Source organism: Drosophila grimshawi, unplaced genomic scaffold (assembly GCF_018153295.1).
Source record: "Drosophila grimshawi isolate 15287-2541.00 unplaced genomic scaffold, ASM1815329v1 contig_1369, whole genome shotgun sequence".
NCBI lineage: Eukaryota > Metazoa > Arthropoda > Insecta > Diptera > Drosophilidae > Drosophila > Drosophila grimshawi.
In genome coordinates this window covers 3351960-3373254 of record NW_025062891.1, presented here as the reverse complement: position 1 = coordinate 3373254, position 21295 = coordinate 3351960, and the positions used below count along the sequence as shown (strand labels likewise).

The 21295-nt window shown below is 43.9% G+C and overlaps 6 protein-coding genes across 7 annotated transcripts; 3 read left to right on the top strand and 3 right to left on the bottom strand.

Moving 5' to 3' along the window:
* Nucleotides 1–134: 134 nt before the first annotated feature.
* Nucleotides 135–644, bottom strand: LOC6559266 (protein PET100 homolog, mitochondrial). Its single transcript, XM_001987214.2, has one exon. The coding sequence runs from the start codon at nt 556–558 to the stop codon at nt 316–318; it is 243 nt and encodes an 80-aa protein (XP_001987250.1). The 5' UTR covers nt 559–644; the 3' UTR covers nt 135–315.
* A 262-nt stretch (nt 645–906) lies between these two features.
* On the bottom strand, nt 907–5495 carry LOC6559265. Of its 2 annotated transcripts, none has more exons than XM_032734858.1 (7): nt 5309–5495; nt 4975–5225; nt 4104–4907; nt 3879–4042; nt 1989–3038; nt 1566–1897; nt 907–1515 (listed from the first exon to the last, which is right to left on the bottom strand). In XM_032734858.1, the coding sequence occupies exons 1-7, from the start codon at nt 5443–5445 to the stop codon at nt 1131–1133; spliced, it is 3123 nt and encodes a 1040-aa protein (XP_032590749.1). In that variant the 5' UTR covers nt 5446–5495; the 3' UTR covers nt 907–1130. The 2 variants fall into 2 exon arrangements, with proteins under 2 accessions (XP_032590749.1, XP_001987249.2); XM_001987213.2 differs by having other exon boundaries at nt 907–1497.
* A 146-nt stretch (nt 5496–5641) lies between these two features.
* Nucleotides 5642–7030, top strand: LOC6559513 (methylosome subunit pICln). The gene is made up of 3 exons (XM_001987211.2): nt 5642–5820; nt 5887–6127; nt 6210–7030. Exons 2-3 carry the CDS (start codon nt 6009–6011, stop codon nt 6802–6804), a joined length of 714 nt encoding a protein of 237 aa, XP_001987247.1. The 5' UTR covers nt 5642–5820; nt 5887–6008; the 3' UTR covers nt 6805–7030.
* LOC6559512 lies at nt 7019–7607 on the bottom strand. Its single transcript, XM_001987210.2, has 2 exons — nt 7188–7607; nt 7019–7111 (listed from the first exon to the last, which is right to left on the bottom strand). Exons 1-2 carry the CDS (start codon nt 7569–7571, stop codon nt 7034–7036), a joined length of 462 nt encoding a protein of 153 aa, XP_001987246.1. The 5' UTR covers nt 7572–7607; the 3' UTR covers nt 7019–7033.
* Nucleotides 7608–9257: 1650 nt separating this feature from the next.
* LOC6559510 (E3 ubiquitin-protein ligase Smurf1) lies at nt 9258–21013 on the top strand. Its single transcript, XM_032734033.2, has 8 exons — nt 9258–9357; nt 9442–9480; nt 16622–16858; nt 16926–17543; nt 17577–19221; nt 19280–19479; nt 19549–19712; nt 19776–21013. Exons 1-8 carry the CDS (start codon nt 9303–9305, stop codon nt 20058–20060), a joined length of 3243 nt encoding a protein of 1080 aa, XP_032589924.1. The 5' UTR covers nt 9258–9302; the 3' UTR covers nt 20061–21013.
* LOC116804946 (NADH dehydrogenase [ubiquinone] flavoprotein 1, mitochondrial) lies at nt 11071–13619 on the top strand. Its single transcript, XM_032734032.2, has one exon. The coding sequence runs from the start codon at nt 11176–11178 to the stop codon at nt 13552–13554; it is 2379 nt and encodes a 792-aa protein (XP_032589923.1). The 5' UTR covers nt 11071–11175; the 3' UTR covers nt 13555–13619.
* Nucleotides 21014–21295: the final 282 nt, after the last annotated feature.

Below are 21295 nucleotides of genomic sequence, written 5' to 3'. Positions count from 1 at the left end.
CTTCATTGATAAGTGGATTGTTTTGCCACGCAGCGAACTACTGCAATTGATTCATGTGATCATCATTAGCGTCATACAAGGCTTGCTATCAAACCCTCCAAGTTCTCAGTTCCAACTAAATAAAAACTGAAAAATAAACGCACATCATTATTTTTATTTACACAAGCAGAAGTACTTTGTTCGTGGCGCAATTACAAAGTGTTCTTACAAAAACAATTTAAGATTTACTCAATGAGACATTTTTCCACACTTAATGTTCACTTGTCTTATATAATAAAAGCTGATATCAGAAAAACAAAAACACTGCACTCAGTTTTACTTGTTGCGTTGCGCCTCCTCCATTGCTCGCATCATTTGCTCGTCGTGTTTCTGGTGGTGCTCACGTATGGCTCGCTGCAGTTCCTCGTGGTGGCTCTTACTTTCCGGCGGATAGAGTTCTCGCTTCTTTTTGGTCACCCATTCCTCAAAGTATTCCGGCTGGTTGAAGAAGTGGAATAGCGCCACAGGGAATGCCATGTACATGCCCATTTTGGCCACCTCCAGTACCCATGTGCCCATGCTGCTGGTCTTTGATTTTAAGGTGAATAAATTTTAACAGATTTCTATTTTACTTGTTTGACTATAAATTTGTTGTCATCACCGCTTCAAGAGGCTGTCAACAAAAATCAGCTGTTTTCGAGTGTTGTGTAAGTGCACCATAAAAGCAAATGGCAGTGTTGCCTAAAGAGCAATAGCAAAAGCGATAACATATCGATATTTGCTCACTCGAATCAGTCGTTGAAGTTAACTTGTATGTTAAAAGGTTACTAATTCGAAGGCAATTTTATGATTTAAAACGAACAATTGTACTATATGCAAATAAAAAATCAACGGTAAAGTTAATAAAATACTTTTATTGTTATGTAATTGTTTAATTTTTTGAGTCATGCATTTATAATGTAAGTCGTAAACTACATATTAATTTTTTGAAAAAAAACGCGAATGCGTTAAACTTATATTTAAAACGCTGCCATTTCTGGCTGCTTGTTTGTTTTTTCGAAAACAATTTCACGGAAGCAATATGTTTGATAATAAGACAATTTTCTTAAAGCCGTGCAACGGTTTTAACGTTAAATGCTGTAAGGATGAGTTCAAAGCGCCGTTTCGCCCGGATACTCCTCGTTAGAAGTAATCAGCAATTTCTTGGTGTGCAAATGCTCATCGGCATCGCCGCTAGAAATATTCTCCTTGTTGCCGGCGGCATCATCATCTGCCCCACGGGCAGCCTTAAGAGGTGTGTCCGCCGAGCGTTTGCGACCGTTATTGAAACTGCCCAGTGGCGAGGCAATTGCCGGTTCATTACCGTCCAAGCAATAGAGCAGACTGGGACTCAGCTCGGACTCATCAAAATCCTCAATATCTTGTGTGGTGTTGGCGCCACCAAAGTCATCCGAGCGACTCGCAAATGACAAATCCGCCGGACTGGCGGTCAAAACACTGCGCGTTAGCAAATACTCCCTGTTGGAGGGGAAAGAGCTTCAAATTATTATAAAGCCTGGACAAGTTGCTTAACTCTGTCAACTCACTTGAAATCACTGGAGAGAGCATTAGGTGGCTTGCCTCCCAGTGAAGGTTCCAATTCCAGCTCATTGCTATTGCTGTTGCTGTTGCTATTGCTGCTGCTGCTCGTTCGCTGCCGTTGATTGACAAAGCTCTGCTGACGCCTCAGGATATCCGCATATCCACCCAGTGAGGTGGCATCCTCGCTATGCAGCACCGGTGGCTCCAGCTGCTTGGTGCTCAACAGCTCATCCGGCTGCTGCTCGCCAAAGCTACGATTCTGCTGCTTCTGATCGCCATTGTTTAGAGCAGTGAGCAGCATGACAGGCTTGCGCGAGCGTGGTGTCATAATGGATTCCTGCAAACAAATTCAAATGTTTTAGCTTGGGTTCTTTCTTTGTTGGATTCAAGATTAACATGCTGGACTGTAGAAGACATGCGCCACTTACCTGCATTGCCTTGGGCATGCGTTGTGTGGACTTGGTTATTGGCGACATGGAGCGGCGACCCATTCGCAGTGCTGGCGTGCTTGTTATCAGATCCAGATTGCGATAAACACTGCTCTGCAGCAGCTGCTGATGGTAGCTGATGTCCACGGTCATGCCAGGCAGTTCATTGGAGCTGCCATTTACCTCGGACAAGGTGTCGTCATCATCATCATCTTCATTAGCATCTTCCTGCTGTTCCAGATCACTATCGTCGACATCCTCCAGCAGGGGAGCATCCGCTGCCGGCAAGTGCTTGGCATCCTCGTTGGAGCTGGGGCGACGCTTGAGCGTGGCCGAAACGCTGCGCACCAAGCGCTTTGTTGTCTCCGGTGTGCTGAATGGAAACCGTAGGTTGCCCATGCTAACGCCCTTCATCAGCTTGCGGGTCAGGGATTTGCCCATGCCACTGCAAGCCGCTGTTGTCGTTGAGACCTCCGCAATGGGCGTCAGTGCGGCATCCTGATCGTAATCATGGTCGTTGTCGTCGTCGTGCACCTGTGGCAGCAGACTACACAGATTAGGCTCGGACTTGTAGCGCGAGGATTGGTGGACAGGCGTGCAGGGATTCGAGTACTCCTCGATATTCAGCAGACGGTGATCGTTCCACACCACGCTCTTCTTATCAGCCGTCACACTGATCAGCTGCTGCGCCACCGCCGAAATGATCTTCCCCGGCGTCACACAGCATCGATCGTCGGCATCGATCTCGTCCAGCTCGGGCACAGTAGCTGGCCCAGCTGGCAACTCATGCGATTGCTGGCGACTGACGGGCGCCGAGTGGCTGCTGTTGGCACCACAACTGCTGCCATCCGACGATGACTCAATCTTCAACGATGCGGATGAAATGGACTTGTGAAGCGTGTGCAGTGTGTTAGTGCCGCCGACTGATGATGATGCTGCTGCTGATGATGATGATGAGGGGACTATGGATGTGGACAGTGGCATCGGTGGCGTCGGACTTTGGAATAGCACGCGCAACTTTGGCGCCTTCACATGCGATAGATTTGGCGTCTGCGCAAAGGGACACAAACAACATGCGGTTAGTTCAGAAACGAAATTGGATACGATCGGCGTGCCGATGTATTAATACTCTTGCAGATGTATATTTAAAAACGAAATTTATGATTTCAGGCTAGCAAACAAAGTCGGTTTTTGGAGAATCTTGTATAAGGCTGACTATAAGCTATAACTATTAACATAAACTTATAAGCAGATGCGTTAGGAGAAGAATAGTGTTTAATAATATTATCTCAACAAATGTAAGAGAACAGTTTATGAATTCTAAATACTCTTGCAGATTTATAAATATTTTAAGGCTGACTATAAATGATAAGATTAGCTTTTAATCTGATATATTATAACTTTAAAAAATGCATAGTCTTCAATAATCTTATCTTTTTAGTTGTAAGAGAATAATTTATGATTCATGATTTCAGTCAATGCTGACAACAAAATAATCAAATTAAATCAGATTTTAGAAAATCTATAAATCAATAGATTAACTTATAAACTGATCTGATACCTTATCAGAAATTAAGAGTGTTATCTCTTAAATTTTAAGAGAACACATTTGTCTGCTGTTTTTAACGTTTTTTTTTTAATCTACAATTGAATCTTTTTTTGAATCTATAATCTGCCGAAATATAATTAAGTTTCAAATTAATTAATTATTGATTTGTTGTACACAAGAATTAGTTCTCCAGAATTGTTTAGACAGACCAACGGACAAGCATACACACGTGCTATACGCTAAGCAGTTCTAAAACCGATTTCTTATTACATAATTCTATATATTCTATAATCCACTGCAAGTGTTATGAGAAGCATACAAAAAACACAACCGCCACCCACCTCAGAGCCGTGCATAGCTTGGAGGGCGGGCGCCCGTTTCGGAGTGCGCGACATGAGACTCTTGTGAAATATGTGCTTCTTTATGGAGTCACCCAGGGATTTTGCACTGCGCGTCGCCTCATTGTTCTTCAGTCGATTCATGACGACCAACTGCAATGGAGTGCCTAAAACAACAAATAAACACTTAAATTTGCTTCTCTCCACAATATATAATTATTATATTACCCTGTCCATTTTGTTTGTTAAACTGTTTAATGAGACGCCGTTTCTTTGAGGACTCCGGCAGGCTTTGAATGTGGGCGTATAGTTGGGCCAACTCCGTGTCTGTGTTGTTGGATGTGGTTGCCGCTGCTGTAGCGGCGCGATCTACAAAAGTGTACACCGTGTTGACCGTCGAGATGTCCGAGATGGATTCGTCGAGCGTTTGCTCTGGCGACATGGTTTTCTTGCGTTTGCGTTCAAGAAAGTACGCCCGTATATCAGTTGCCAGCTTAGCTGGCACGGCAAAGATGTCCAGGTTGTGTACAATCATATATGCCACAATGCTGGCCATTCGCTTAGCCGTGTAGTGCAGCACCTCGGGCGGCATGTTGCGTGGACAGATCAAATGCGGTGTAAACAAAGTGGCCAAATTCTCTGCACTCATCTTATTGGTGGCCTCGTGCAGCGCCACAGCGTGCAGCATTTCCATGATGTGTTGCAGCAACTCACGCTGCTCCTCCGGCAGCAGCAGCAGTAGCAACTGCACCGAGCTCAGCAGATGCTGCTGACGTTCCAAGTTGGCCTGTGATTGCTCCGCGAGCAACACTTGGCAAAGCGGCGCTATCTGCAAATGGGCCGGATAGTGTGCATCCGTCAGCAGTGGCTCTGGCAGCTCAGCGAGAAAGCTCTTGAAAACGGTGGCGCAATCGTGTGCCGAAAAGCCGGCCTGCTCCAGCTCCAACGGTTTGTCCTGCTGGATGTGCAGACGCAACTCGTTTTGACGCGAAGCGGAGCCGCCTTTACGAAAGAGTCCCTCCTGATTGAGATCTGGTGAAGATGATGCTTATTGTTTACAACTACTTTCCTTGACTTGCTAGACAGCTTTGCCACTTACTCTTCTCCAGCATGAGAAACTGCTTGAGCTCCAGCATATGCATTTGGAAGCCGGCATCGATTTGCTGCTGCAGGCCCTCTGTGGGACTGTTGCCAACCGATTTGCTGCCGTTTCCCGAGGCACAGCCAGCAACATTGGCAACACTGGAGGCATTGCCAACATGACCCAGTCTGTGCTTCTTCGAGAGCCTGTTCCACTTCTTCAACTTGCCCTTGTCTTCGTAGACAATTTCGTGGCAGGCCAAATCGAATCTGTAATTAACACACGAACACACACACACAGTCAGCAAAAGAAACACAAACACAAAAAGAAAGAGAAAGACAATTAAACTTACTCATCGGTATTCAATTCGAGCTCAAATGAGAGATGCATGCGAACGAGAGATTTGTATTTCTCATAGTTGCAGGTGCGCATGCGCGTCGCCAGCTCGAGGTCGTTAAATTCATTGATATTCACGTATTCCATGTCCATTGTTGGCCGTCTCTTCAAATGTATATATATATTTATATATATGTGTGTGTGTGTATGTATTTTGGCAGCTGTCGCAGTTAAAACAGCAACAACAATAGCAACAACAACAGCAACAATAACGACAAATTGGCCTCCTAGCTATATAGAATTTAAGCCATGTATTTCAAAGCACTTGTTAGTTATACACACTACTTGACATAAGGTTCACATTCCATAGCTTCCTAGCTGCTTGGCTGTGTAAATTAATTGTCGATAAATAGTTAAAAAAAAAAGCAAGACGCTCGCCGTGCCAACCGCTGTGAATTGAATTACAGAGTTGCTACATGTTGTCAAAATAATAAGGGCACAGTGTTGAACAAAATCAAATGTTTATTGGTTTGTATTTTTGTTCGTGGGAATAAATACTGAAAGATTGCAGTAGTGTTGGTATTTTTGGTACAGATTTGCAAATAGGACACGAGTAGTGTTTGACGTTAGCCAACACTTTGAGTGAGTTTACCGCTGCCAGACGGTCTGGAAATTTGTTTATTGTCGTGTGATTTTTTGCACAATCCTCTATTAAAATGGTACTGATTATGCCGATTAGTCCACCCGAGCACGGTCTCCTATATACCGCCAATAATATCAAGCTCAAGCTCGGCGATAAAGTCGTCGGACAGGGCAGAATATACATTTCACAAAAGTGAGCGCAAAACTCGTCCGGCAATGCCTGAGAAATTTTTGTATAATTGTTTTTTTTTTACTGATTTATTCTTTTTATTTAGTACGCTGTCCTGGCAGCCAATGGATTTGGCCGAAGGCATCTCGATTGAATGGAAGCAGGTGAGCCTGCACGGCATCTCATCGAATCCGAGGAAGTGTATTTACTTCATGCTCGATCGCAAAGTGGAATGGGAGGGCGTCTATATGGGCAGAAACCTCGAAGTCAATGGACAGAATGGCGCCGGCGATGAGCCGCAGCAGCATAATAACAATGCTGCTGCTGCTGCCAACAACGATGTGGACGAGGGCAATGGGAGTGATGAGCACGATGAGGAGGACGACGATGACGACGATAACTTTGAGGATGCTGTCGATCAGCAATTGGAGGTGACCGAGTGCTGGCTGTTGCCCGACGATATTCACATTGTGGACACCATGTACAATGCGATGACCACGTGCCAGGCATTGCATCCAGATTCGGCGGACAGCAACTCGGAGGATAGCGAACCCATGGAGGACGCTGGCGGTATGGCATTCGATGACCAGGACATGATCGAGGATGCCCTCACGCTCGGTCGCAATGGCGGCGAAGTGGGTGGCATGCAGAATCTGAGCCTGGAGGACGACGATGAGCGCTTCGAGGATGCGGATGAATAAAGCTGCTACAGAAAATAGCTGCAACACCCATCAGCAACTACTCCACATAATCGTAACATGAACATCCACATCAACATGAACATCCACATACATATACGTATTTATATTTGAATCTTTTATACAAAAATTGTAATTCTAAAGTGTATGAATTGTAAAAGACATTTGATTAGCTTTTGGAATACTATATACGATATACTATAAACGCTGTAAGCGCACCAACTCTAAACTCCTAAAGATTCTCCTTCTTCGCCTGCTGCTGTCTCTTCAATTCCTCCTCCAGCTCCGCTTCGCCAATGGGTGCAGCCAACTGTGGGGATGGATTAATGTAATATATATATATATATATATATATATATTTATATAAATATATACTCTCAACTTACCGCCTCGGCTACTTGTAGCATGGTCATTGCCTGTTGATAGCCATCGCCTTTGGAGGGCACTTTGTCGTAATTCCAATATGTGAATTCCTCGAAAGTGCCAGTAAGCCGCAGTTGGCGTTGTGCCTGATGTGGATCCGTCTCCTGCAGGACGACACCTTTGTATCCCTTGGGAACTGCCTCTCGCTTGCCCAGCAGTGGATATCCCCGGAGAGCGTTTGTCAGCACGCCTGTTCCGTAGTCCGACGCTTCGCGCGTATAATTGTTGAAATATTTATCGACATTGGCGCACTCGCCATCGCCATTGATTTTCGCCGGTAAATAGTGTAGCTCCAGTTGCCGCTTGTTAGCCAGTTGCTTAACATCGAAATCGAGTGTAATTGACATTATTTTCCACAATTAAAAAAAATATATATAAAGCACCAAAAAACGCAAACAGCGCCAAACTTTTGTTCAGTGCTGTGCAGCGTCCATAAAATACTATTTTGGTCAGCAGTGTGGAAAATTGCGCTTTACAACACTGTGCTTTGGGAACCATCCATAAAAATGGCGTTTCTCGTTGAACAAGAACTGATTTCTGCGCGATATTAGCATTAAATAGTTTATAAACAAAATTAAAGCGTGTGCACGGCAGCATATACAAATCACGCGAAATTATGTAGTTAAACTAGCTGTAACTTCAATAAACTGTTGCAAAATAGACCTGTGCGTGCAGCAGCTAACGTGCTTCATCCGTCGTCGTCGGTTGTCGTTCATATATCATTTGCTCTCTCGCCGTCTCTCTTTCTCTGTAAGTATTAAAAACGAGAGCAGTGCGTAAAAAAAACGAAAGAATATTTCTGCTGCAAATTGTTGTTGCCTTCAAATGCGTAGTGCAGAGTTCTAAATCGACAACTGTGTATATATATTACATGTATATATATATATATATGCATATATATGCACACACATGTGCATGCAAATTTTATAATAACTAACAAGTGTGTGTGGCGGGCAGGGCCTTAACATTATTGCAAATTCTGTGGCACACCAGAAGCAGCAGACACATTCGCACACACACACATAGTTTGCACCCATACAAACGCAGGAAGCATATTAAAGTTAATTAAGCGACTGCTCAAATAAATACGTATGCAAACATACATAGTATGTATATATATATCTATAATTTAATACAATTTATGAAATAACAAAAGTGCTTGCAACATGCGTCCGTCTCAATGTGTGTGTGTTTGTGTGTGCGACATGTGCGTGTGAAATGGTTTTAAGGCAACAGCCAAAGCAGCAGCAGCATCAAAAACAACAAAAACAGAAGCAAAACAGTTTCGGGTGAGTTGTGTTTTGTGCTACCTGCCAAAGCAGTTTTTTCGCTTCCTTCCCCCTTTTTGTCGTGTGTTTTCGTCTTCGTCGTTTGCCGGCAGTTTGCACGCCCTCTTCTACAGTTACTAATACTAATACGCACTCCATTCATTTTCATAGCTCAGATAACCACCCACACAGACACACACACACATGCACACGTATACTCACACACACATATGCAAATGCTTATCTTAACGAACGGTTTAGTTATCAAAATGTGTGTGTTTGTGTACTAATAAAAAACAATTCGTATAAATTCAATTATGAAACTCATAAATAATCAGTTTTGTCGCCTTCTCTTGCAGTTTGCACTTGTTCGCAGCGCCACCGCAACTAACCAACCACACAACAACAACAACACATGAATTATAAATATTTCACTGTGCAAACAATGACACAGAACTGCAACAGCAACAGCAGCAAAAACAACAGAAATTCTCAAGGCTACAACAAGAGCGGCAGCAGCTGCTGCTGCGGCAATAACAACAACGACAACATCAACAACAAGAAAATTTGAGATATATATTTTTTGCTATCTCTCTCTCTACCTCCTTCTTCGACTTCGCTTCAATTTGTATACATGCTGCCAGCAATAAAAACAACAACAACAACAGCACTTTATTGCCCAAAAATGATCAGCAAGACAAGTGTCAGACAGACCAATTGTTTTATAAAAAAATAACAAATAGTTTAACTATATTTTTATATACATCAAAAATACAACTACAAAATAACCAAAATCTAAAGTCTGAAATTATGAATAAACTGGATTATCCACGTCGCAATGGACAACACAAAATTCGAATAACGCGTAAGTCTTGCTGCTAAATATGCATACATAATTCATCATCAGCATTTGATTGTCTCTTTCAATAAATGTTTTCTTCTTTTTCAGTATTGTGTGCAAGGAATTTGGCGCGCAAGGATTTGTTTCGTAAGTACTTCTTGTTTTTCTTTTCTTATGAGAATCATTTTAAGATATTAATAATTAATTTGCATACAAATTGGGCGCTCAACTTTTTATTAAAACAAATCAAAGTATGGCCACGAATTTTAGGTTTTGGTGCGTTTTGATTGTTTTGAATGTACTACGTGCTTCGTTCGTTTCGAGGTAAATTTAGCGTTTCCTTTTGTCTACTTTCATTTTTTTTTTTTTTTGTTTTTCCAAATTACACGCACGATGGATCGTCATAGGGGTGGGGGTGGTGTTGCAGGGGTGGTTGAATTTGTATTCCTATATCCACAAATTACAGTTGCCATGCCGCCAAGTGTTTTTTTTTATTTTTTCTTCATTTGCTATAATTTTTTATTTACACACAACTAAAATGATTATTAGTAATTTACTTTCATTGTGGCCGTTGCTCTCCCCTCTCTTTCGAACACACACACAAGCAACTATAATCTGTATTTGTATGCGTGCGTTATTTATTGTTATGTATTATTTTTGTATTTCTCTCATACATTTTTTACACATCGCTGCACTTAATCACGCGGGGCGGCGTCCGCATTGCCTAATGCCGTCTTTAATTAAACACTACTACGTATCTGTATCTGTATCTGTATCTGTATATATCTGTGTGTATATTTCTATCTGTATATGTTAGATATAGGCTTGCAGCCAGCGCATTCCAAATAATTCGACAGGTGTTCGCTTGCTACGTTAGGGGGCGGGGCTAGGGGTGGCTGCCTCCAAAGAAGGACTGTGCGGATTTCTATGCCATTTGAAGTGGCACATAAATGCTAATGTGTAATTAGCAGCGTTATGCCAAGTAGCTTTGACTAAGCGACGAGTATGTATATATATATATATATATATATATATGTGTGTGTGTGTTTGTACTCTATTTCCATCTTCTCATGGTAAAAAGATCTCGCACTTTAACGCACTTGGATTACATATTTTATTTTTTTTTTGTCATAGGTTAGAAGGTTTCTGTGCCGCCATGCAAATAAATTGATGGGAACAAAAAGTTACCGGCTATAATATATATATATATATATATATATATTTATCGTTGGCGCTGATTAGATTTGTACATTGGGGAAAAAACTCGTCGGAAACCCGGTAAAAATTTGTTTGGGTGTGTGTCTTTGTGTTTTTTTTATTTTTTATTAGGACTTGGGTAGTACTATCGGAAAGCGCTTGAGCGATGTATAAATAGATATTATAGGCCAGGGATTTATGGTCGAACATGTGTTATGACTAACTAACTACGCAAAAAATATAGTTTTTGACAGTTGAATTTGATTTTTTGGTACTTTTTTTTTGTGTATGTTTACACATATATTAAATGCTTCCCTATATATAATTGTCAAAACTTTCCCAAAATTTATCTCTAAGAAATTAAGTTCAGAATTTAAAGCACATATACATATAAATATATTTATATACATTTCTTGTCCTAAACTCATGCTTTTGCTATCACAAGCAAAATAGGTTTACAAACTCGGACAATTTGAATAGAAAGCGCGTTTTTTTTTCTCCATTTGAGAAGCATAAAAAACAATGATAACATTACTGCTGCGTAAGCAATTTCCGTTGAATTGCAATAAAACATTTTTGGCAAATTGTAAAAAACCAACAGGAAATGTTGGTGGAAACGCCAAAATACACGAGGAACTTCTCGTCATGCGGAGTAAGAACAAAGATGTGGGAAAGCTGGCATTTGTAGGCTACGAATTGAAAGCAGGATTAATAGCTGGTAATGACGCAAGATTGGGAAATGTTTCGTTGCTGTTGAAGCTGCCCGCACAGATGATCCAAGTCCGCATTATGTGCACCAAGGGAAAGGGCAGCAGTTGTGATGATGATGATGATATCGCTGGCCATACTGAAGCGAAGCATCCGGTTGACACAGACGACTGTTCTTATCCAATACAGTCGATCCCCACATTGTCGGTGCCCGAAATTATTGAGAATAAAAAGCACAGGATGCGCACAATGATTAGGGAGCGACAGGGGACTCATCAAATCGTAAAGGAACCCGATAAGGTGGAAACCATTATTAAGTTAAAGGAACTCACGAAATTTCCACTAAAGACCGAATATGAAAGCACCACAAAATTTCCACTCAATGAGCGGTTGGCCGAAACCGAAGATAGCCAAGTAGCCGAAGTGCTAAGCAAAGCCAAGGAAGAAGTGGACAAAATCAAATGCTTGCCCGTTCTCCGCGCTCTGAAAGAGAAGCAAAATGAACAGACAATCAAAGAGGACGAGGGCAAAGAAAGCTCTGGCGATGGAGAAAGGTTAACTGGGAATAAGTCTGCACCAGGTGACTACAGAATTGCTAAGCCAACGCCCCCCTCGGGACCTGCCAAACATTTTTCCACATCCGGATGGTCAACTGCCAAGTCCGGAGACTCGGACAAAACCAAGTCTGGTTCTTGTGATCCGGCCAAGCCTCCAGATGAAAGCAATGTTCCACCTCCCACAAAGCCGGCAGGGGCAGCACCACCACCGCCTCCTGCAAATAAGACTCCATCTTCTGGAGGAGCTGAAAAACCACCACCACCATCTCCTCGAAAACCACCTGCAAGTAAACCTCTATCCTCTGGAGGAACTGCAAAATCTCCACTAAAGGCACAAACTGCAAATAAGCCGCCATCCTCAGCAGGAGCTGGAAAACCGCCAGGTCCACCACCTCCACCAAAGGGTCCTCCGCCGGGCACTCCGCCACCACAAACCAAGACCAAATTTGGTCCGCTTGCGGATGCGGATAGAATATTCACGAATCTCTACGGACGCCACGACTGGCGCCTAAAGGAGGCAATGAAACGTGGCGACTGGTACAAGACCAAAGAGATCATCGAGAAGGGTTCACCCTGGATCATCAATGAGATTAAGACATCGGGTCTGAGGGGACGCGGTGGTGCTGGTTTTCCGAGCGGTCTCAAATGGTCGTTTATGAATAAGCCACCGGATGGACGACCCAAGTTTGTTGTCGTCAATGCTGACGAGGGTGAGCCGGGCACTTGCAAGGATCGGGAAATCCTCCGACACGATCCACATAAGCTGGTCGAGGGTTGTTTAATAGCAGGATGCGCAATGGGCGCCAACACTGGCATCATCTATGTGCGTGGCGAGTTCTTCAACGAGACCTGCAATCTGCAGTACGCCATTCTGGAGGCCTACAACGCTGGCTATTTGGGCAAGAATGCGTGCGGCTCCGGCTTCGAATTCGATTTGTATGTGCAACGCGGCGCTGGCGCCTATATTTGTGGCGAGGAGACCTCCCTAATCGAATCCATCGAGGGCAAGGCCGGCAAACCGCGCTCCAAGCCCCCATTTCCCGCGGACGTTGGCGTCTTCGGTTGCCCCACAACGGTGACCAATGTGGAGACTGTGGCTGTGGCACCCGCAATATGTCGGCGCGGCGGAAAATGGTTTGCCAGTTTCGGGCGCACTGGAAATTCGGGCACGAAGCTCTTCAACATTTCGGGGCATGTGAAGCGACCCTGCACCGTCGAGGAGGAGCTATCGATGCCCACCCGTGAGATCATCGAGCGACATGCAGGCGGTGTTACTGGCGGCTGGGATAATCTGTTGGCCATCATACCCGGTGGCTCGTCAACTCCATGCATACCCAAGGCGGACGCGGAGAAGGCCATCCACGACTATACCGGACTGATGGAGGTGCGCTCCTCCCTCGGCACTGGCGCCATCATTGTGATGAGCAAGCAGACCGACATTATCCGTGCCATTGCACGCCTCAGTGCGTTCTACAAGCACGAGAGCTGCGGCCAGTGCACCCCGTGCCGCGAGGGCCTCCACTGGGTGCATCTGATTATGCAGCGCTTTGTCACCGGCCAGGCGCAGGTCGGGGAGATTGACATGTTGTGGGAGCTAACCAAGCAGATCGAGGGGCATACCATTTGTGCCCTGGGCGACGGTGCCGCATGGCCGCCACAGGGACTAATGCGTCACTTTCGACCGCTGATCGAGGAGCGTATACGAGAGCGCGAGGCATGCAACACCAAAGCGGCTGCTGCTGCCGGTCAATCCTCATAACTCACACAATACTGTTTTAGTTTACTTTTCTTCTCTTTTTTCGCATTAAAAATGATGCACAACTACCACTTGCTTGTGTGTGCGTATGTGTGTGAGTGTGTGTGTGTGTGTGTGCGGCAATTTGAAGCTTCATGCAACACTGACTTCCGCTGTTGCCAAAGAGAAAGTGCAGCCAATCGTTAATTTGCCCACCAGCGCATTTCGTATTCCGTATTCCTCATCCAGCGTGAGCCACAAAATTGTGCCAATGCAGCCATTAAGTCAATTGGGGTTGAACGACATGTGGTCGACTGTTAGCCAGTCTGTCTGTCCGTCCGTCCGTTTATCTGCTGTCCGCAGTCGGGCAGTCGCCAGTCACCAGTCAGTCAATATGCCAGTCAGTCAACATGTCAGTCCTAACGTCAATATCTGCATTTTGACCATGAAGTGAGCCGTAAAATTCTTTTTATTTAATACGTTTTTTTTTGCATTAATTTGGTCAGTATAAATTAATATGATGACGAACATTGAATTTATTTAGGTAGAAATTTGAATATAGATTGTTAAAGACTCTGATTAATTAGCCCCCTAATTAAGTTGAATAAACATTAGAAATTATATATTGAAAGCGTTTGCTGTTGATGATAACAATTATTACTGTTTAAACAAACAAAAAACATTTGGTTTTTGATGGAAACAAATATTTTCATCAACTTTTTTGTAGATCTTACAAGATGAGCGAAAAAGCGCCAAAATAAATATGAAAAAATGTCCAGAATTGATTATCGATCTCCTATAAATTATTAATTATTAAATTATAATTATTTGTCAGTTGGATTTGCCTCTGATTAAGTATTACATATCCTATATTTACTCATAATATAATCTCATATAATATGAATGTGCTACAAATGTAATATTTAATGTCATTTATTATCTGCAAAAACCAGTTCTATGTTTATTTTGCAGATTTTAATTCACTGCTATTATTTTTTCATACCTTTACAAATTGTGTTTTATATCCTTTCGATAGGTTGATTAATGTTTAAATATAATTGCTACAAACCAAAACAATTTTTGAAGCTTAATAAATTTATACATAAATCCATTTTCAACCCAGCGAAATGGAATTGAAGGCAGATGCTTTTTCCCCCATAAAATCGAAAATATAATTTGTTTATATTTATAAATTGTTTGTTCGACATTAGTTAGCTATATTAAACAGACGTTGCAGCAGGATTTTAAAATTGAAGAGTGCCCAGCACGTTTTAAAATTTGTAAAGAATAAAGTTTTTTTTTGCTGTTGGGGAGTTAAGTAGGAGATTAGTCCCAAATAAATATTTTGATAACAAACCAAATTTCGTATGTAAAAAATAAGAGTGCAGATTAAAACAACTATTGGTGTTGAATTTAATTGAATTTCCCAGCCTAAAATTTATTTTAAATTGGAAAAAACAAATTTTCTGCTTAAGTAAAAATGTGATATAATTTTTATTATTTAATATTTTTAGTTAAATTTGTATTTTTAAAGAGCATACAACTAGTCGACTATTTTGGTTTATTTTAGTTTTCTCGCTCGCTTTCTTGCTGATATTTCCTTTTACTTTTTTGCCGTTTTGCTTTTGTGTTCTTTGGAGCATTAAATCAATCAACAGCTGCTGTTTTGTTGTTGTTGTTGTCGTTGTCGTTGTACACAGCTCAAATTACTCACACACACACACACACACCCAAAGAGACAGAGAGAGAGAGAGAGAGAGAGATACACTTTGAGATACTTTTTGTACAGGTGGAGATACAATTGGGCTACGATATTGGGATACAGGTACTGAAACAATATGCAATATGCATGTCACTTGACAGGACAGCCAAACTGTCCTTGATAGCTGATAGTGTAGTAAATGTACACACACTGAGTTGCAAAAGTATGTGTACAAGTTGCAAAGTTGTTGTGAATAAATTGCACTTCTTAATTGCCCATGCGATGTTCAGATTCAGCAATACTCGGTCATCTTCTCAATCAGTAAAATGCGACCTGTGCAATGGTCACGAGTCTATTTTTATTTTTTCTTTTTACTAATACAAACGACACTTGGCCTCCATTTGAGATTTGGGGTCAGTCGAGTAAAAACAATTATGATTAAAGCGTTGTTTAGATTCAGATTTAATTGGAATTTGTTGACCCCATTTGGTGAATTAAACTAATTGAGTGCGTTGCGACTGCTCCGGTAAATTGCACATCTCTGTCTCTCAGCCATGAGGATTGAAAGGCGGTGTTCCGGGATATTTCTTGGGAAAAGTGAGATTTGGCTGAGGGCGGCGATTCACGTGACGTCCATCAAAAGGACTGGCCATCGTTGAAGCGATGCACGAGAATGTCATCATTGCCAGGAGGAACCAAGTGAAGAAGCTGCTGAAGCTGAAGCTGAAGCGTGTGGATGCCATGACTGTTGTTGTCTTATGAGTGGTGTGGTCTGTGTCACTGTGGCCCGCTTATATATGATGGGACAGCGTGTGATTTACCCACGTTTTGTGGGATCTACCAACCGAAGGGATTCACAATCAGTTGTCGAGTTGTTGTTGGATTGCGATTAGTCGAGCTGGGCTGTGTTGCGATAACCTGGCTGAAGCTGTTTGTTGTTTCAATATCGCTCTTTATTGTCGCTGTTGAGATTTCCTGTTGTTGTTCCGGCTGCTGCTGCTGCTGTTGTTGCTGCATGCAGCGTGTGGGCAACGCTCGAATGTCGATGTTAAGGCGATTGGGAAAGCCAGGATGTCGATTGGGTCCATGGCAGCAACTGGGCAACATTGAATGCGTTAGCAGATAAAGCAGCAACAGCAAGCAGAACATTCTAGCGGAAACCAATATTGTTAGACTGTAAACTGTTTACTTTTTCTTGTTGCTGTTGTGCATCGAAGTAGATTCGATTTGAAAATAGCATTCAGTTTGTGGCTGAATAGTGTTGGCCATTTAGTTGGCTCACTTTGAGTCACTTTAGTCAATTTATGTCATGCAATCCTATTACATATAAAATGACAACTATATTAATATAATTGTTTAATTGTAATTGTTATTGTTGTATGCATTTAGGGTTACCGGATCCCTTTGCGAGGGTTCAGGTGGATGGCACCGGTCAAACCTATAATACGGAGATAAGCAAATCCTCGCTGGATCCCAAATGGAATGCTCACTACGATTTATTTCTGGGTCGAGGCGATTCGATAACAATCACGGTTTTCAATCAGCGCAAGATACACAAAGGCGGCGGCTTTCTTGGCTGTGTGCGCATTCCCGCCGTGACCATACAGAGCCTCAAGGGCACGGGCTGTAAGTGAATCTTCAATCTGCTGCAATTGTATTCCATTAGAAACTAATCACAATTTGCATATTGCAGTTCAACGCTTGGATCTGGGCAAACACTCGCCGGACGACGATGAGTTGGTGCGTGGTCAGATCATCATTTCGCTGGTGCCCAAAGATGGTCCCTGCAGCGGCAATCCGCTGGCAATTGTGGGACCCAGCGGCGATGTGCGCGGTCCATCCGAGGAGGAGCCGCCGGTGCCCGACTGTCTGCCCGAGGGCTGGGAGGAGCGACGCACGGGAAACGGGCGCATCTACTACGTAAACCATGCAACCAAATCGACGCAATGGGATCGACCAAGAGCCACCGCGGCAACGAAATCACCGCAACAGCGCCAACACAATGGCAACAATGTGGATAGGCAGACTCCAGCTGGCCCAACACGTTCCACGACCTGCACGAATCTGCTAAACGGCCACGGAGTCAATCGCCAGATGTCGCGCGAGTCGCCCGACGAGCGACGCCATTCAACGGAAATACTTTCGAGCGTCGGCGGCAAGGAGAACACCAGTCCCACCTCGGGGACAGCGGGAGTGACGACGACGACGACGACATCAACACCGATATCGACATCCACTCCAGGTAAAAAGTCCACATCCAGTCGGTCGGGCAATGCCGCTTTAGAGCCGGCCACGCCCAACAACAGCAGCAGCAGCAGCAACAACAGCAGCAGTGCGACAACAGCAACAACAGGAGCAACAACGACGGCGACTGGTCGCCTGCACAACAGCAACAACGACAATCATCATGTGAAAACGCCAAAGCATCAAACGCCGATCAATGGACACGCGTCCATTGAGACGCCCACATCGCCCACGGGACAACAGCAGCAGAACTATGTGAATGGGAATGGAAATGGGTTAGTGCAGCCTGCCAACAATGGCTGGGTACCAGCAGAGGATGGCGCCACAACAACAACAGCGACGACGACGCCGGCAACAACGCCGCCCCGGCACAGTCCCACATCAGCGACAAACGTGACAACGCCGACGCCCACAACGCCAGCCACACCCACAACGAACAGCAGCAGCAGCAGCATCATGGTCAATGGCAATGGCAACGTGCACAGTCCGAATGCCAACAGTCAGCAGCCAGCAGTGGGCAGATCAACGACGACGACAACGACAACAACGACGCCGGCGCAGCGATCCCAACGTCGCAGTTCGCGTCAGGCTGTCGATGAGGCAGCGGCGCGCAGGCGCTCCTCACGCGGCACACGATCTGCAGCGGCAGCTGGTGCTCCTCCTGGTGGCGTGCGTTACGGATGCGCTGCGCTAGCAGCGGCGAATCAGGCGGCACGGCCATTTTTGGATCTGCCGCCGGGCTATGAGATGCGAACGACGCAGCAGGGTCAGGTGTATTTCTATCACATACTGACGGGTGTGTCGACATGGCATGATCCGCGCATACCACGCGACCTGGACACGCAGCATCTGACGCTGGACGAGATTGGATCGCTGCCCAGCGGCTGGGAGCAGCGTAAAACGGCCTCGGGCCGTGTTTACTTTGTCGATCATAATAATCGCACCACGCAGTTCACCGATCCGCGTCTCAGTGGCAGCATACTCCAGAGGATATGCAATGGAAGCGGGCCACCAGCGACACCACCAAATACAGCAACAGCAGCATCCGCAGCACCAGCAGCAGCTGTCCCAGTATCAACAGCAGCAGTGGCGCCAACGCTAACTGCGGCAACGCCAGCGGCCACAACCAATTCCTCCGGAAGTACAACGACAACGCCGCATCGCCGGACAACGCCGCACATTGTGGTGCCGGATCTGCCGCAGGGTCTGCTCGAGGGCGCCGATCTGTTGCCCAAGTATCGGCGTGATTTGGTGGGCAAGATGAAGGCACTGCGCTCAGAACTGCAGACGCTGCAGCCACAGTCGGGCCACTGTCGACTGGAGGTGTCGCGCAGCGAAATCTTCGAGGAGAGCTACAGACTGATTATGAAGATGCGCGCCAAGGACATGCGCAAGCGGCTCATGGTCAAGTTCAAGGGAGAGGAGGGCTTGGATTACGGTGGTGTTGCCCGCGAATGGCTCCATCTGCTCTCCCGCGAGATGCTCAATCCACAGTACGGCCTATTCCAGTACAGTCGCGACGATCACTATACGCTCCAAATCAATCCCGATTCAAGCGTCAATCCCGATCATTTGTCCTACTTTCATTTCGTTGGCCGCACACTGGGCATTGCCGTTTTCCATGGCCATTGCCTCGATGGTGGATTCACCACGCCGTTCTACAAACAACTGCTGAACAAACCCATCACACTGGGCGACATTGAAGGCGTCGATCCGGAGCTGCATCGCAGCCTCACCTGGATGCTGTAAGTGAAATGGCCATTAAATCAAATTCAGTTCAATTTAATTATGATAATCTTGTAGTGAAAGCAACATCAGCGGCTTCTTTGAGTCCACGTTCAGTGTGGAGAACAATAGCTTTGGCGCACTGGTGGTGCATGAGCTGAAGCCCGGTGGTGCATCCATTGCGGTCACCGAGGAGAATAAACGCGAGTATGTTAAGCTCTATGTCAATTATCGTTTCATGCGTGGCATCGAGCAGCAGTTTCTGGCACTGCAAAAGGGTTCGTATCCATCTCAACCTTATCTCTACTTCTTCTGAATTGATTGTGACAATTCTTTAATCCTGACAGGCTTCTGTGAACTGATACCCAGTCATTTGTTGCGGCCATTTGATGAGCGCGAACTGGAACTGGTCATTGGTGGCATTTCTAGCATCGATGTGAACGACTGGCGCAACAATACGCGAATGAAGCACTGCACCAATGAAACGCCCCAGGTCCTTTGGTTCTGGCAGGTTCGCAGTGCCCTCTTCGACTCTATCCAATGCAATCCATTTAATTGGGATTTACTTTTGCAGGTGGTTGAATCGTACAGCTTCGAGATGCGAGCACGATTGCTGCAATTTGTGACGGGCTCGTCGCGGGTGCCGCTGCAAGGATTCCGTGCACTGCAGGGCTCAACGGGGGCGGTGGGGCCGCGCCTATTTACCATACACCTGACCGTAGATGTGCCCACCCAGAATCTGCCCAAGGCGCACACCTGCTTCAATCGCATTGACTTGCCGCCCTATGAGAACTATCAGCTGCTCTGCGACAAACTGACGCAAGCCGTCGAGGAGACCTGTGGTTTCGCTGTGGAATAGTGGAATACACCAAACGCAACAGACGCACACAACAACAAATAAACACACACACATCCCTGCATTCTTACACATAAACACACACACACTCATCATATGCATTATATCACATAGAAGTACACATATATGAAAGCGATTTGAAATCAAAATTAAGTTGGCCTGAGCCCGTTAAAATAAAAAAAAAACAATTTGCATTGGAATTTGTCTGTTGAAAAATGCCCCGCAATGCTGTTTAGTGTTTTGCTGCGCCTTTTGCAGTTAAAAAAATTAAAAATTTAAACAAATAATTGTAATGATTAAACCTTATACATATATACAGACTTATTGCATACATATTTATGTGTTGCTTGATGGCAACAGCTCTTATACATAGTTACCAAGTGCATATACACTCAAGCATACATTTACACGTATATCTACTTATACTTGTACTTTGCTGTCGACCCCTTGGCCTTTGTTTGTTTACGTCGTGTTATGAATTGTAGTTTTAAATATTATTATTACAACCCATATAAATACATATGCATACATGAATACATATACATTATAAATTTATATATCATAGTTATGTAATTAGGCGTAACAACAACAACAACAACAACAACAAATCAACCAACAACAACCACAATAACAAATTTTACAATTGTAGGCATTGGACCGGCAATTTAGTGCTTTTTGTTTAGTTTTTAATGCATTTTTATGTTTACTAATTATATTTTGTACATTTATAAAGTAATCGAACTCAATGATAAGTTTTTAATTATTGTTAAAATTGTCCTTAAACTCTCACACTCTTCCACACACACACGCACACACAACTTTTACAAACACGCTCATGCATATTCTTAGGGCATGTAAGAAAATTGATTCTTCACACACAAAGTCCACCCATTCGCCCCTCCCAACAAACAAAAAAACAAAAACAAAAAACATAAAAAGAACCAACAACATAAACACTTGAAAAATTACTCAATTATTATAATTAGTTATTTTTTAAATTTTTAAATAAATGAAAATTATTTAAATTACTTTTGAAAATATTATTTCATTTTATAGTAGCTGGCTCGAAACAAATATTATTTTTATGCCAAAACTAAGTAAAATTTTTGAGGAACAAATTACATAAAAATATACATATAGGGACGTAGTATGTCATAATTGGCACACGAATACGAATTGGACAAATTTCTAGAAAGTGATATTAGTAAAAATTTTTAACTGTCTTTGAATTAAATTGT

What these genes read in the sequence shown, in the direction of transcription:
- LOC6559266 (XM_001987214.2), bottom strand. Translation starts at nt 558, where the DNA reads ATGGGCACATGGGTACTGGAGGTGGCCAAAATGGGCATGTACATGGCA.
- LOC6559265 (XM_032734858.1), bottom strand. Translation starts at nt 5,445, where the DNA reads ATGGACATGGAATACGTGAATATCAATGAATTTAACGACCTCGAGCTG. An exon ending in GCATGCCCAAGGCAATGCAG is followed by an intron (nt 1,898 to 1,988) that starts GTAAGTGGCGCA and finishes ATTTGTTTGCAG; the next exon opens with GAATCCATTATGACACCACG. An exon ending in GCTCTCTCCAGTGATTTCAA is followed by an intron (nt 1,516 to 1,565) that starts GTGAGTTGACAG and finishes AATAATTTGAAG; the next exon opens with CTCTTTCCCCTCCAACAGGG.
- LOC6559513 (XM_001987211.2), top strand. Translation starts at nt 6,009, where the DNA reads ATGGTACTGATTATGCCGATTAGTCCACCCGAGCACGGTCTCCTATAT. An exon ending in AGAATATACATTTCACAAAA is followed by an intron (nt 6,128 to 6,209) that starts GTGAGCGCAAAA and finishes CTTTTTATTTAG; the next exon opens with TACGCTGTCCTGGCAGCCAA.
- LOC6559512 (XM_001987210.2), bottom strand. Translation starts at nt 7,571, where the DNA reads ATGTCAATTACACTCGATTTCGATGTTAAGCAACTGGCTAACAAGCGG. An exon ending in TGCTACAAGTAGCCGAGGCG is followed by an intron (nt 7,112 to 7,187) that starts GTAAGTTGAGAG and finishes CCATCCCCACAG; the next exon opens with TTGGCTGCACCCATTGGCGA.
- LOC6559510 (XM_032734033.2), top strand. Translation starts at nt 9,303, where the DNA reads ATGAATAAACTGGATTATCCACGTCGCAATGGACAACACAAAATTCGA. An exon ending in ACACAAAATTCGAATAACGC is followed by an intron (nt 9,358 to 9,441) that starts GTAAGTCTTGCT and finishes CTTCTTTTTCAG; the next exon opens with TATTGTGTGCAAGGAATTTG. An exon ending in AGGTCCTTTGGTTCTGGCAG is followed by an intron (nt 19,713 to 19,775) that starts GTTCGCAGTGCC and finishes TTACTTTTGCAG; the next exon opens with GTGGTTGAATCGTACAGCTT.
- LOC116804946 (XM_032734032.2), top strand. Translation starts at nt 11,176, where the DNA reads ATGCGGAGTAAGAACAAAGATGTGGGAAAGCTGGCATTTGTAGGCTAC.